The sequence below is a fragment of the Astyanax mexicanus genome, chromosome 1 (genome assembly GCF_023375975.1).
Source record: "Astyanax mexicanus isolate ESR-SI-001 chromosome 1, AstMex3_surface, whole genome shotgun sequence".
Taxonomy (NCBI): domain Eukaryota; kingdom Metazoa; phylum Chordata; class Actinopteri; order Characiformes; family Acestrorhamphidae; genus Astyanax; species Astyanax mexicanus.
This window is the reverse complement of record NC_064408.1, coordinates 38,748,967-38,764,352: the sequence shown is the minus strand read 5'-3', so window position 1 is coordinate 38,764,352 and position 15,386 is coordinate 38,748,967. Positions and strand designations below refer to the sequence as shown.

The 15,386-nt window shown below is 38.5% G+C and overlaps 2 protein-coding genes across 3 annotated transcripts; both read left to right on the top strand.

Annotated features, from left to right (window-relative positions):
- The first annotated feature begins 953 nt into the window (after positions 1-953).
- Positions 954-3,108, top strand: ndufaf4 (NADH:ubiquinone oxidoreductase complex assembly factor 4). The gene is made up of 3 exons (XM_007240828.4): positions 954-1,121; positions 2,156-2,250; positions 2,609-3,108. The coding sequence occupies exons 1-3, from the start codon at positions 1,007-1,009 to the stop codon at positions 2,909-2,911; spliced, it is 513 nt and encodes a 170-aa protein (XP_007240890.3). The 5' UTR covers positions 954-1,006; the 3' UTR covers positions 2,912-3,108.
- Positions 3,109-5,301: 2,193 nt separating this feature from the next.
- Positions 5,302-10,785, top strand: gpr63 (G protein-coupled receptor 63). 2 transcript variants are annotated; one of them, XM_007240829.4, is made up of 2 exons: positions 5,302-5,544; positions 8,798-10,785. In XM_007240829.4, the coding sequence occupies exon 2, from the start codon at positions 9,076-9,078 to the stop codon at positions 10,216-10,218; it is 1,143 nt and encodes a 380-aa protein (XP_007240891.1). In that variant the 5' UTR covers positions 5,302-5,544; positions 8,798-9,075; the 3' UTR covers positions 10,219-10,785. The 2 variants fall into 2 exon arrangements, with proteins under 2 accessions (XP_007240891.1, XP_049333523.1); XM_049477566.1 differs by lacking the exon at positions 5,302-5,544 and adding an exon at positions 6,105-6,948.
- Positions 10,786-15,386: the final 4,601 nt, after the last annotated feature.

The following is a 15,386-nucleotide window of genomic DNA, read 5'->3' as shown; positions in this document are numbered from 1 at the left end:
CTCTCGCGCACACCGCTAGAGGGAGCCCGCGAGTGAGTAAAAAATGAATGTGGTGAATAGAGCTTAATAACTAATTTAAATATCCACCTGACCAAGATATTCCTTAAATTGTATGATGTATTTTATTAAATAACTAGGTAAAGAAATCTTATTTGTATATTTATGATATTTCTCTCTGATGCAGTCAGAGCACAACTGAATTAAAACTGGAGATTAAACGCTTAAAAATTATGTCTGCTGTACTGAATAATTTGATACTGTTCTCAAGTACAAATTTCAGTATAAAATAAGTGTGTTTTTTTTTTTTGGGGGGGGGGGGGGGGGCTGGTGATGGATGCGTAGAATAGGGTTCTATAAAAAAATAACAGCCTATTGAACGCTTTCAGATCTGCATTATCTCCAGTGATAAAAATGTAAGAACGATGTTTTCTGTCTATAATGCACAGAAAAGAAGACTCTGTATAGCAAATAAATCCAACTCACTAAAACTAAATTTCGTGTAATATTTTTTTATTTCAGTTGCATTGGGAGCCTGTTTGTATTTTTACATTTCGTATCAACTTTTTTTTCAAAAACATTCCTAAACAGTAAAAAAAACATGATTAAAAAGTGCTCTAAATCACATTAAATTAATAAAAAAATGAGCTCTTACTTCAATCTTGCCTCAATGGTTCTTGCACTACTGTTTTTCCAATAGACATTATGTCTATCTTTTATGGTTATTAAAAGGAATAACAGCATAACATTCATAAATGAAAAAAAAAACACACAAACAAATGAATGTGAACTAGTTGGTTTAAATTTGTATAAACTGAACGTTGAGCTAGTTTGTTTTTAATGTGTAGATATCAGGGTCAGGCCTGAGGATGCTAATCAGCCATGCTGCAGGTCTACCTGAGTCACGCGGGCTGATCGGAGGGGAGCGGCAGGGGGCGCTAGTGGTGGTTTCAGCTACACACTAACCCATCACCAACCCCGAGAAGAGGACGGGCAGCAGCAGAGCGTGATGGGGTCGCGTGCGGGACGCTTGTTACGGCGCTTCAATGTGGAGAGTCGCGCGCACCGAGAAATTGGCAAGAGTAAACCGGAGCCCGCGCCGCGGCACGAGACCTACCAACCAGGTAGCGCGAGACACGTACCGATATAAACAGCGGGTCAGGCTAGTGCTAAAGACCGGCTAATGCTAACCCACTGTTCCTGTGGAGGAGTCTTACATAGAAACAGAGCAGCAGCTCCAGGGTCACAGTGCTGTACATGTAGGTTACATGAAGCAGGTTATAGAGCACTGAGGTCCCAATGTGTACACTAAATATTGTATCGCCATTAAAAAGAATTCCATGTATTTAGATTTCCTTAGTGAATATTTACTCTGTCCTACCATTTTGTTCACCACTGTAACCCAGAATATTGTAAAAATCAATGTTCTGTAAATTAAACATACAAAATGTTACACTTTTTACTGGGATTTTTTTTTTAAATAGTTAACTAGTCTGACATATGGTGTTTTTGTTGTGGAAATGTAATGCCGTGGGTCAGTTTTCTGGACAGAAATTTAGCCCAATCTTAGACTTTATCCTTTTAATAGAAACAATATCTTAATTGAAGTACTATTTAGTCCAAACCTAGATGTAATCCCTGTCTGGGGAGATTGCCTCTATAAGTGCTCTCAGTGGCTTTAAGTTTCAGTTCTAAAGAATCTAAGCAGCTTTAACCAGACAATTAAACTTAAGTAACCTCAATTGAACTCACACTTTGTCGCCTAATCTCACAGTCTCCTTTAAGAAATTGCACTGTAATCATGTTTATATATTTGTATCCTCATATTCAAATGAACAGTGAATGCACTTTTTTTAAACTCTAAAACAATATTTAGATGCACTGATCTAGAATCAGGTGTTTATTTATGTCCTACAGTAGAATGAAAATAATTCATTCTAATAATTTTACTTTTACAATTTAAGGCATTTAGCAGACGCTAAATATAACAACATATAAAAGTTTACTTTTATAAAAAAATGTGTAGCTTGTTTTAGATTCTAAAATAAGGCTAGAATCAAAATATACATCAAACTAGATGCTTTCAAATAAAAGTCAGTTTCAGTAACAAGGATAAATATGACCGGTTATTGTATTTATGTGTATTTGTGTGTTGCAGGTCCAGTGGTCAGTGAGGAGATCCATAAGAAGGACAATCCACTGCTGGTCAGACTTGCACAGGTTTACGTCGAGTCTAAAGATCCTGTACAAGAGGTATATGTTAAACACACTGATTGTGTGGGAGTGTACTCGTTTATTATTTTAATAAAACAAATAATATTAAAATATATTTTAGTGAACATCTAAATAGGAACACATTCATTCCAGCGCATCCTGCTGGTGTATCTCCCCATCCTGGTGTGTGTAACAACATGCTGTAGTGTACAGTAGGTTGCCCTTGGTAAAGGTTTAGAGACCCTAGACAACGTGTGTTTCCCCCTGGTGGTGTGCAAGACGCTATGCAGTGTATTGTCCCCTGCTGCTGTGTGTGTCTGTGGTGGTATGTAAAAGACATGTTGTGAAGTCTCCTGGTGGTGCATCTGACCCTCCCTGTGTGTTTGTGTGTGTTTAGGCTACAGAAATTCCACAGCTGCAGAAAGTAGCACGCCGGCCTCTAAAGCGTGGGCTTCCGGGAGGCGGTCTCGGAATTAGTGAGCTGACTGATGTTCCAGTGGGGAAGCTGTCTATTGTAGAGGCACTAACGGCTTTAAATGATCACAAACGCTCTCCTCGAACGTGGACAGCAGAGAAGATAGCCCAGGAATACTCACTGCAGGTCAAAGATGCAGTGGCTCTGAAAGATTTCTTTATTCCCTTTGAGGTGAAGATCATTCCCCCAAAATCCAAGGAAACAAAACAGATTAAGGACTCTTAATGCTGAACCTGACCTTTGATTCAGTCAGAGTCAATGGTCAGAAACTGTAAATTAAAGTTTTGTTTTTCTGACATTTAGAGAATGATTGAACAGCCTGCATTTAGTGGTATTAATAGTTTTTTTGTTATTAATATTATTATTGTAATTGTACATGCTTTTGTTCATGATGTGCAGTAAATGCAGTTGTGTGCTTCTGATTTGTTTGTTCTTTTTACTTTGTGCCTTATTCATTATAATGTTTACACTGATTAGAGGAGAGCAATCATAGTATTTCAGGGTTTTTTGTGATAATATGCTTGGTGATATGACACTAACAAATTTCATTAAGTTTAAGAAAATACTTAAATATACGAAAGGTTATTTTAATAGAACAGTTTTAAAAAAACGGTAAAAACAAAATGTTTAAATTTGTAAACCTCAATAACTCAATAAATTATTATTTCATCGCTGTGTAAAATAATAGTAATGTAACAAAATTAAATATTACATTAAAATATTGTATAATGTATTGAAATAAAATCACAAAAAAGCAGTAAATTTGCAGTAAACTCACAGTAAATAGCAAAACTAATTCAGAATACTCTGACATGTCAAAAGTCATAGAACAGTGACTAGTAATTGTGTCCTTTGATTTTTGCCATTTCCCATGAAAGCAAAATAATGCTGCAATGACTTGTGGAATATGCTTGTAGGATCTCTTGAATTATATGTGAATGTGATTTTTTTTTTTCATTACTGCTTGTCTTTTGACACAGATGCAATCACAATAATTAACACCCACTGCGCTGTCCACTGTGGGTGATCATGCCTACATTCCTGGTCCACACATGACTTTATGGACTGAGGAATAGTAAATATTTGCACAGATTTTAAAATCTAATGATATGGTAATGTCCCGTCTATTTAGCACCCACAGTCAGACCTCGCTCAATAATTCAAGTCGCTTTGTCAGGAGTATACTGGCTAGTGTTTAACCTCCCTTATTAGATAACACCTTCTAAGCTGTCCCCTAAAGTAACACTCCATGACCAGTTTACATACTGCTGCCTCATTATTTTTTAGCATTTCAATTTAATTTATTAAAGTGTTACTTAAAAATTAAAAGAGTAAAACACAAACACATAAAACACTAACATGCTAACTGCTAAATGTTTAGCCCTTAGCTAACACACTGTTCACAGGCTAATATGTTAGCCTTTTGTTTCTACAGTAAAGGCAGAGGTTCTTTATAGAAGGATTACTTCCCAAAGTACATACTGTGGATGCTGTTAAATAGTAATAAAATATAATAGAAATGTATATGTACTTGCACCATGAAGAAGTCTTTTTTTCTAAAAGTAAAAAAACAAAGGCAAAAATAAATGAACAGATTATCTGAGGAACAGAGAAACACCCATATTAGGAGCTCTGGGACTGATCTGCATTTTTCTCTGACAGAAATGAATGGTGTTTACAAAAGCTCTTCTAGCTCCTTAATCTGGCTGAATACACATACTTTTTTTTCTCAGACACGTCCTGTTTATGAGGTCTGGCATAATAAACGCTTCAGTTTGGGATTTAAGATTCTGCAAATTTGTGTTCAGAATAATGACTTGATTTATAGCTTTAAACAAATATTTTTTAAGAGCTGGGTTCTGGCCCCCACAGTTGTATCAATTGTACAAACTGCTATTAGTCAAACTGCTTCTGAGAGAGAAAAAGCAGAAGATGTCAATGGTCCACAGACTAAAAAACAGTCCTGAAGACAAATGTAAAATAATAATAATCATAAAATAAATTAATTAATCAAACAAATATTCTGCTTAGTCTTAATAACATTGTTTTTTTTTTGTTAATGAATGAGAAAACATGTTGAACTGATGCTGTGTCAGACATTTATCTACCTGATTCCAACTCTTTTAGCTCATGTTCACTGTATAATTGTTTATTAGATATTGCAGATATTAATAATTAATAATATATGATATTTAAACTCAAAGGTATGAAGGAAATATACAGTTTAACACAGAACATGCAGCTGTTTGGTGAAACAATTTAATAATTAATAACTTAATAAATATCATTAATGAATTAAATCACTGCTTTGTTTAAAACTATATTTCTATATTAACTATGTTTAAATCAGAAAACATTATAAGTGTTTAACACATAAATATTAAAATATATATATATATATTTATTGAATTTCATAAAATATAAAGGTATTTAAGGTAAAAGTCTTTTTTATCGTTGTTTGTTTTTAACGCAACCACACTTTACCCCCTCTGAAACTGGGGCGCGCGATTGGTTAGAGCGAAACCTTTCATCTCTGAGATTGGTCAAAGTAAACGTCGTTCTAAGCAGACTCCGCCCTCAAGTGAGCGCTGATTGGGTTTGGTGAAAATGACGCAGTCGGTGTTGAGTGCGCACGCGCGGCCTGTGCGGGTTCTTGGGTTGAATGGCGGAGCAGCTGCAGAGCTTTTTTAATAAATTATTAATTTGATAAGATTGATCTACCGCTGTAATGATTTTAATCATCGATATATAGACAGATTTTATTCACACGATGGATTATTTATTCGGCGAAAAGGAGCTGATCATGGGGTGATTCAAACAGCTCGAGCTGGAGGAGGATGCGCTCAGAAAACACGCAGGTAAAAACAAACCGCTTCAGCTCATCACTCTATTAAGTACTGATCACTCTGTTAACTTACTCACCACTCTGTTACTGATCACTCTATAACTAAACACTATTACTGATCACTGTTTTACTCATCACTCTATAACTGATCACTGTTTTACTCATCACTCTGTAACTGATCACTGTTTTACTCATCACTCTGTAACTGATCACTGTTTTACTCATCACTCTGTAACTGATCACTGTTTTACTCATCACTCTATAACTGATTACTCTATTTACTGATCACTACATTACTGATCACTATATTACCGATCCACTCTATTGCCGATCACTCTATTACTTATTAATCTATAACTGATCACTCTACAACTGATCACTTGGTTACTGAGCAATGTCTTAATGATCACTCTATTACTGATCAGGGCCCAGTTACCCAAAAGCGTTGTATTGTTATGCTCATCATGTCTGGTGTAAAGAACGTTCAGTGTGATGATCCATTTTTATTATTAAGATTATGTTTATTAATAACTGTGCACACAAGAATGTATTATATATTTTTGTTTCAGTTTCAGACACAATGGTTTTATTTTCCTTAATGTAAGAGAGATTTCTGACCTTATCTGACCAGAGGAAGCAGCTCAGTGAATCCTTATCCAAACACTCTAAACACAGTTTAGATAAGAGTCCACAGTCTTCCTTAAACTCTCCTTAGTATTAGATCTGAACCTGAGATTAAGGCTGGTCATATACTATAATTTTGTTTCATTTTAAAATGCTGTGTAGTCAGAGACTAGGATTCATGCATGTCTGGAACATTGTTTTAGGAAGAACCTGAACTACAAACTTCTTCCAAGTATTAAACATTAATAATAAGGCTTATACCTCTTTCCAGGATTAAACCTGAACTAAATTTACTCCCACTAGTTCCTGACTAGTCTGGGAAGAGAGTGTCCAGAGGTGGGTGGAAATGAGCATGGCACTAGGGGGTTAAAATGGAACAGAGGGTACCGGAGGAGGGTAAAGAGTGACAGAAAACAGTGATGTCATGGTCAGTTTGGGAACAGAGGCTAAAGAGGCCCAAATCTACCACTTGTAGGCCCATCACAAGGTGGAGGCTGATGATGTAGTCCTGAGTAGGGCCACACGATATTGGAAAAATTTTAAATAACAAAATAAGAGTGTTTTTTCTGGTATTAAATGCGTGAATTCAGCTGTAACTGGAAATACCAGTGCAAAACTGTGCTGTTCTGAGGTGCACAGCTTTCAACATGTGTTTACAAGCACGTGCCCAACCATGTGGATGGAGGACATGCGGTTACCTCGTGTTTTCTCCTGCCCCCCTCGCGATCCCCTTTCTTCTCACGTTTCTCATGCAGCAGAGGAGCCTGTCACTTACACAGACACAGAGACAACGGTGTGTATCTACTTCTTGTGTCAAGAATCAAACCATTGCAACATGAGGTGTTTATTTTGATTGCCTTAAGTTACACTGCACGTCCTGTGATGTGACTGTCGGGCACGCGCACATAGCGATGACGATGCTTAAACAATATATTGTGCAGCCCTAGTCCTGAGCCCTTTAGTGCTCTGGTTGCCCCTTGCCACAGAGCAGCTGTTTCAGCGGACAGATACATACATGCTATAATTTCTTACAATTTCCTGAAGAATCTCCATATTCTACAGGTTTTTCCCTGTAGAACGGAAACGGATAGGCACTTCTGATGCTGTCACAGGGCAGTAACACGCTGAAGATCCTCTCTGTGTAACAGAAAGGTCATAAATAATTACTGCAATATTTTTTTTTATTTGAGACTGCAGCATCCTTCCTGAATTCCTACCAGGTATATAAAGATGTGTGAACAGCTCGGCAGCAGTTTATCACAAAACAGAATGGAGAATGAATCTTGCCATTTGTGGAGAATATGCTGCTTCAGCCCACACACAGCATCTCTGGAAATAGAAAGCCGAGCCCACAGGAGCTGCACAGCCTCCGCAGATTCATAACACCGTACAGAAAAACTGAGATGCAGCCATGTCTGCTAGTCAGCTAGAGTGATTCAAACGTCTGCTTAAACTAAAGCTCTCCTATCAGCCATTGATCAGAGAGAACTATTAAATATCAAAATCCAGAGGTTCACAGTTCATTTTAAAATCTGCTTTTCTGCACTGCTTTAGCTCCACAGTATAATTAGCATAAATAGGTTAGAATAAAATTAGGTAAAATTATTACAATTATTTATCAGTGCTCTCACACCAATGTGCAGTCCTTCTAAAGCACAAAGTAAGATTATCTGTGCTTAATAATCCATTAGCACTCCTGTTATCTATTATATTTTGTAAATTGTGGCTGGTATGAAGGTTTTGGTTTGTTTCTTTTGTGTTTTAGTTAAAATTGTAGCACACAGCTCTTCCTCTCTGGTCACCTCCCCTGGTTTGGGGTTACTGGTTTACTGTGTTACACTTGTGGAGAAAAGCAGAAAAACAATCGTTCCATTTTAACTTAAGGGACATTATCAGCTGGGAATGAACTCTGAATCTCTAGGGCTACCGCCAGGTTCTGTGGCTGCTAGGTTACAGCAGCAGCAGGCTCAGATTCTCCCTCTTCTCTTGTTTTGTGTTCATTTTGATGTGATGTGTTCTGTAATGTAAACAAAGAGGCATTATTGAGGTAAGTAAAAATGGTTGAGGTTATGTACATACAGTACAAGTCAAACGTTTGGACACATCTTCTCATTCAATGTTTTCCCCATTGTAAATTAATACTTCCTAAATCATGCACACAATAACAGAACACATAAGGAATCATGTAGTAAAATAAAGAATGCTGAACAAGCCAAAATACGTCTGTGAAGCATTTACGTGGGGTGCTCTTGGTCTTACTTTCCTAAGGTTTTTAATTCTTAACATAATTTTCTTTACTTAGTTGAATAGTTTTAGTTTTAGTAAGCCGCTTTAGTAAGTTTTAGTTTTAGTAAGCTGCTGAACTTAAGGTGTGTCCAACATTTTTGAATCGTATGGTATTGTATTATAAGTCGCTAACAATAACATAAATTATTGTGACAGGCCTATATATTGGCAACACAGTCGACCGTGCTGACAAACAATACACAGAGATAATGGAGATAAATATCAATGATTCCAAACGCAACGTCACACAGCAGCAACTGTTTGGTTCAAACCAGGAGACCTGTAAATAAACAGTTTGCTGAATTTGCTGATGTGGAAATTTATGCTGATACCGTTCTGTTTCTCTCTCTCCACAGGCTCTTCCTCTGCTCTGAGATGCGTCGGTGGTCCGCTGCAGGTGGGCTGAGAGTTCAGCGGCTGACATGGTGCTCCAGGTGCAGGGATGTTGTTCGCTGTTGCTAGTGCAGCGGGCAAAAGGCCAATCACTGCCCAATTCACGGTTCTATCCACTGTCCACTCCACTTTCCTGTTCAATCCCCAGTCCACTGTCATATACACTGCCCAGTTTACTATTCTGTCCACTGCCTGGTCCAGTTCACACACTGCCATCAGGTGACCAGACACAGTCCATGCCATGGAAAACATTTCGTCCTCCTCGGAGAACAGCTCAGGGACATTCAGGACATTGGGGGTGACGGTGGCCCCTGTAGGGCAGGATGTGGGTCAGGTTGAGGTGGACGGCCTTGGACTCCCCTTGAAGGTCTTCTTCTGCCTGGCCATGGCCTGTGTGCTGTTGCTGGCCTTTCTGGGAAACGTGGTGGTGTGTGTGATGGTTTACCGCCGCGCTGCTATGCGCTCTGCCATTAACATCCTGCTGGCCAGCCTGGCGTTTGCAGACATGATGCTGGCACTGCTCAACATGCCCTTCGCTCTGGTCACCACGGTCACCACACACTGGGTGTTCGGAAAAGCCTTCTGCCGACTGTCAGCCATGTTCTTCTGGCTGTTTCTGCTGGAGGGCGTGGCTGTGCTGCTCATCATCAGCGTGGATCGGTTCCTGATTATCGTGCAGAAGCAGGATCGACTCAGTCCTAGACGAGCAAAGACGCTTATTGTCGTGTCATGGACGCTGTCTCTCTGCCTAGCCTTCCCGCTGTCTATAGGATACCCAACATTACAGATGCCACCTCGTGCCCCCCAGTGTGTGTTTGGCTACACTGATGAGCGTGGCTACCACGCCTATGTGCTGCTGATCGTGTTGGTCTTCTTCTTTGTACCGTTCTCCGTGATGCTCTACACGTTCGTGGGCATTCTGGGCACCATCCGGCACAACGCACTGAGGATCCATTCCAACTCCGACTCCATTTGCCTCGGCCAGGCCGGGAAGCTAAGCCTTACGGGCCTGCGCAGACCCTTCAACATCAACATCGACATGAGCTTCAAAACACGTGCCTTCACCACCATCCTCATCCTCTTCTCTGTCTTCACCGTGTGCTGGGCTCCATTCGCCGCCTACAGCCTGGTGGCCACCTTCAGCAGCTCTTTCTACACCAGCCGAAGCTTCTTTGAAATTAGCACATGGCTGCTGTGGCTTTGCTACCTCAAATCAGCCCTAAACCCTCTCATCTACTACTGGCGGATAAAGAAGTTCCGTGACGCCTGCGTGGACCTCATGCCCAAGTACTGCAAGATCCTGCCTGAGTTTTCCGGTAACACCCGGAGGAGAATCCGCCCCAGTACTGTTTATGCATGTGCGGAACATCGCTCTGTGGTGTAGGACCTTAAAAGCTATATCTGGGCCTTCATTGTTTTCTGGAAATACTTTGACAAGAAGAAAATAGGAAAAAATTCCCCCAGTTTTCCTATTCCTCTAACTGTAGTTGATCAGCCGGAAAGTTTAATGCCTCTTTACCACTTTACTCTGGATCTGTCTGGATGAGTCTAAAAGAGCTCAAAGGCAATGTATCAAGCAAATATGAAGTTAATTATCCTCTTAGCGTACTGCCTGTACTAATTGGAAGCTCCAGCATAAAACTAGAGAAGCACCAAACGCGCCTCGAGCAATCGACTACAGTAAATTTGTTGGGGTTGATTGTTTTTTTTTGTGGCTTTAAAATGGTAACTGTGTGCAGATCTGTAATGTTTACGTGTGTGAAAATGACAGAATGGCAGTGCGATTGTGTGATTAGTTTACATTGTGTGTGCTGTCGGGTGAACACAATGAGCCTGCTGTTGTAAAATGTGCTGTTAAACCAGTTGCTGCTTTATCAGTGAAAATGTGCAATTTTAAGTGTCTTAGCTGTTCTTTGAAACTTGATTAAAAACATTTGTTACATTGTTACAACCTTGTCTGTGTGTGTGTGTTCTAAAATGCTGTTTTATTACACTCTCTTCAAACCGTGTGGGTGTGCTAAGTAGTCACTTATGTAGCCACGGTAATGTTTTTTGAGTAGGGTGTGCTGATTCTTGTTAGGCTGGAGGGGTGGGGGGGGAGTGTTTGGGCTACATGGCCCTTCAAACAGAGATTTTTTAGAGGAACACTTAAAACAGAGGATTATTGGAATCACTGGCAGGATGGCGGCACCACCAAAGAAACACGCAAATGTGAGTATTTTCCTTTTTAAAAAATGTGATAATTCTTTATGACCAGTGTTGGGAAGTAACGGATTACATGTAACGGCGTTACGTAATCAGATTACAAATTAGAAGTAACTGTAATCCGTTACAGTTACTGCTTCAATAAATGGTAATCAGATTACAGTTACTCTGCTAAAATTAAAGGATTACATTGCGGTACTTTCCTATTTTTGCTCTTCCAACACTGACAAAACGCAAATAACATTTTGCGGTGAAATCGCTCTGATATGAAAGGGAACTGTCTGCCCCTCGTCCCATCTCGCTGCACACACACACACACACAGGGAGGAGGGGCAGACAGCGGCTCCGCACACACAACGAGACGAAATTAACTGACATTTTGGTCAACGAATAAAAACAAGACGAAAATGTTTGGCAAGGACGAAATCCAATCAGAACTGATTTAGTTCTGTGAAAGGTAGGGACCAGTTAGGAAGAGATCCAATCACTGCTACTTTAGCGAAGGTGGAGAGGCGGGATAAGCGGGGTACTCATCCAATCAGTACCCGCCTCTCCTGCAGTAGCGCCGCGCGCTCAGTTACAAACCCGGGAATTAAACTGTCGTTACGGAGCTCGACTGGAAGTTAACTCGACAGTGTTCAGCAGGGAGATAGAGAGAGGAGAGGCGATATATTTCTCCTTTGACGTCGCGAAAAACAAGATAACGTGTAAACCGCGTGGAGCGACTCCATCTCCGGTAAAAACACCACTAATATTTCAGCTTCTGCAGACCAGAGTCACACAGATCTCCATGCAGAGATCCGCGTTTTAATGCTGATGTTATTTCATGAGCTGATGTGTTTAACTCAGCAGTGCACTAAATCACAGAACTGATACAGAACTCACTCATTAAGATCAGATCATCTGTTTAGTCTCACACTGGGAAAGATATAGCTAGTGTTAAAGCAGGAACAGGTCAGAAAGAAACTCAATAATATATCCAAAATAAAACAATAAAATAAGTGAATCTATGAACCCAAAAGTCTGTGTAAAGTTCCTTACAGCACTTTCTCATAAGTCTCTCACTTTAACTCATGAAGTCTCTCAGTACATCCTGAGAGCATCTCTACAGGACAGTGTGTGAAGGTGTGTTTTTGATCTCATTTATAGACTGTAGCTCCAGTAGGTGTGCTGGGTTACTGCTGGAGATAAAACTAGATCATTTAAAAGCTGTTTTTGCATCTACAGCTCTGTTTAAACTATAATTTAACTATTCAGTTGTTTTATGACCTGATTTCTAGAGCAAAATTTTAAATGTAAAATATATATAATCACACACCTATAATAATAATAATATACATTAAATCATATATAAATATATTTCACATTCAAACATTAACAATATTACTCAAGTGGTTATTAAACGTTTCATTTCATATAAGTGTATAGTTAATAATTCAAGGGAACTGATGAAAAAGCATTTACATTTACACCCTTTACATTTTAGTCGACTAAATTTACTGTAATTTTAGTAGACTATATTCTTATGACATTAAGTCGACTAAAACTAAGTTGACTAAATTACTAAATTGTGACTAAAACTAAATGCTATTTTCGTCACAAGACTATAACTAAGACTAAATCAAAATTTGTTGTCAAAATTAACACTGGTGGCAAACCTGCAAGTAGATAGCTTACAGTTGTTGTTACATTGTTTGGTTTTAAATTGTTTTATTATCAATTTATAGAAGTGTTTCATAAAATTGTTTGATGAAATGGTTTCATAAGTATTTTTATAGAGTGATTAAAAAGGCTGTTTTATTTGTTTATCTATTTGTTAACTGGAAAGAAAAATAAAAGAATAATATGCAATATGTGGTTGCTACATTCATTCAGGCTTAAAAAAACGACAATATTGTAAGTAATCCAAAGTAATCAGATTACGTTACTCACTTGAAGTAATGTAACTGATTACGTTACAAATTACATTTTGAGTGATGTAATCAGTAATCTGTAAGGGATTACATTTTAAAAGTAACCTTCCCAACACTGTTTATGACTATAGTTTATTGTGCAGTTTTAGTGTTTTATTAACATTTTCTTCATGATAAGCATAAAAAGATTGCTAGCAGTTCGTCTTAGTGGCTATCTATCTGACTTATTTTCCTGGTTCCCCTTAAATGGGGCAACGGATGGCAGAGGCTGTAGCATTTAAAGTGGAACAAAATTCCCCATCACGGAGGAATTAAAGAATGGACAATAATAATTAATCGCTGCACCTGCCCCGTTTCAAGACATACGATGCCCTAAAGTAACTAGTATACCAGCAGCTAGGTTGCTATACCGTCTTCTTGAAGGATTGTCTCATTCATAAGGGTTTCACTGGAAAAACAACGGGTAGGAAAATGGGATTGGGCCTCAGGCTATGTTCAGATTACAGGCTAATCTGATTTGTTTCTTAAATCAGAGGTGTTGAGATAACTGTACACACTGTTAATTGCAAGTGATCAGATCAGATTTGCATTTCCGGACATCACAAACCATCTGGTTTGCTGTGATGATTAAGTCAATGCCAGAAACTAACACTTGGACCCCCGTACTTCTGTCAATCTCTAGATTTGATGAAGTTGTTGTTTTAAATGTGATAATGACACAACAGATGCTAAAATCGGAAATTTTAGTGGCCACAGTGCTCAGACTGAGATATATAATCCAAATCACATTTGAAACTATCAGAGTTCATGTGGTTTCTGACTGTTCAGACTATCAAATATCAATCTGGATACAATCTACATTTGACAAAATCAGATTTGGACTGGCAGTCTGAACATAGCCTAATTGACTAGGTTTATATGCTTACATGCTTTATACTGAGTCTGTTACACAGGAACTGTTAATGTTACTGTTACTGCAAAAGAACTGTTACTGCAGAGCCTCGGCTGAATGACTGTATGTGTGATTATGCGCTGCACTGCTTAACAAGGGAGCTGAGGGCTTTAGAGACCCTGACCCACTCTTAGCAACACACCAACACACTCCAGCATGATGGAACAGTTAATTAGCAAAAGCATTTCTTGAATAACATGATTAGAATTCCCTAATGAATAGATGAAGGCAGCATTTGTAATGAATGATGCGCAGAGCTGATGATGGCACACGTTTAATGGTGCAACAGTCGGTTTTCTAACCGGAAGCTGTAATTATCAGGGGAGCTGCACTCCTGAGAAAACCCTGTCGGAAAACTTTCCCAAGACAAACTACTTACTGTAGTGTTTATGTAGACTGCCGCCATCTTAGCAAACACAATCGCAAACATACACAGGGAACTCCGTAATTAGCATTTCTGAACTTTAAAAGACCTGATGTAAATCAGACGTATTATTATTATATTACTGTTAATACTAGTAATTTTCCACAGCAAGATTAGATAAAAATGTTAAAACATATGAAAAGTGTGTTATAGTGTTATACAAAAAAGAAACACAAGAATCCTGTTGAAAATCCAGCTTATTACCAGCTTTTAGTGGTAGCTGATTTAGAATAACCTAAGCTGGTCTTTGATGGTCAATGTAAAATAAAAGCTGCTCATCCAAGTGAAAACATGAACTATCCTTGTAGAATCAGCATACTGTATACTGACCAATGATTTTGGTCATGCTTGTCATTCTTCATGCTGGTTGACTGGTGTGGTCATATTGGTTGAGCTTCATCATACTTTTTTTTTTTAAGCTTGGATTGGTCATGCACGTAGAGCAGAGCAGGTAAATATGCTATCTCACAAACACACACACACACCTATACTCACCAAGATCATGCATAACACAGTGAGAGAGAAGAAATTAATGTAAGAAATTGGGCCGCCAAGTTAATTATAACTTTTTGCAAATGATATGTTAAAATGATCAATTACACAAATCCTTCTTATATGAATCTGGTAAAATATCCAAAGTTATCCATATCTCTTTGATTGATTTTCTTACTTTTCATTTTATGCAAATATATAGACTCAATACTAATGACCAAATGTGTAGAGGGCATCTACATGACCCTCTGGAGGTTCACAGCCATGATCAGAAATAACACACATCCTGCCTGTTCACCCTCCTACCAATTTATTTGCTGCTTGCAACTGTGTACCAAACACCCCCTTTCACACCTTGGTGAAATATTTGTTTGTACAATTACAATGTCACTTTAGTATAGTTTATATATTTCACATGTGTACATGGGAATTCATTTTGTTCCCTGATTATTAGTGTAGGAATATAGGAATGTTTATTTACTTTAGTTATGTTCTCTTTATTTTGGCACCTGGATGGTTCCAACAAAGTTTCATTGCACTGCCCAATGACAATAAATATATCCATC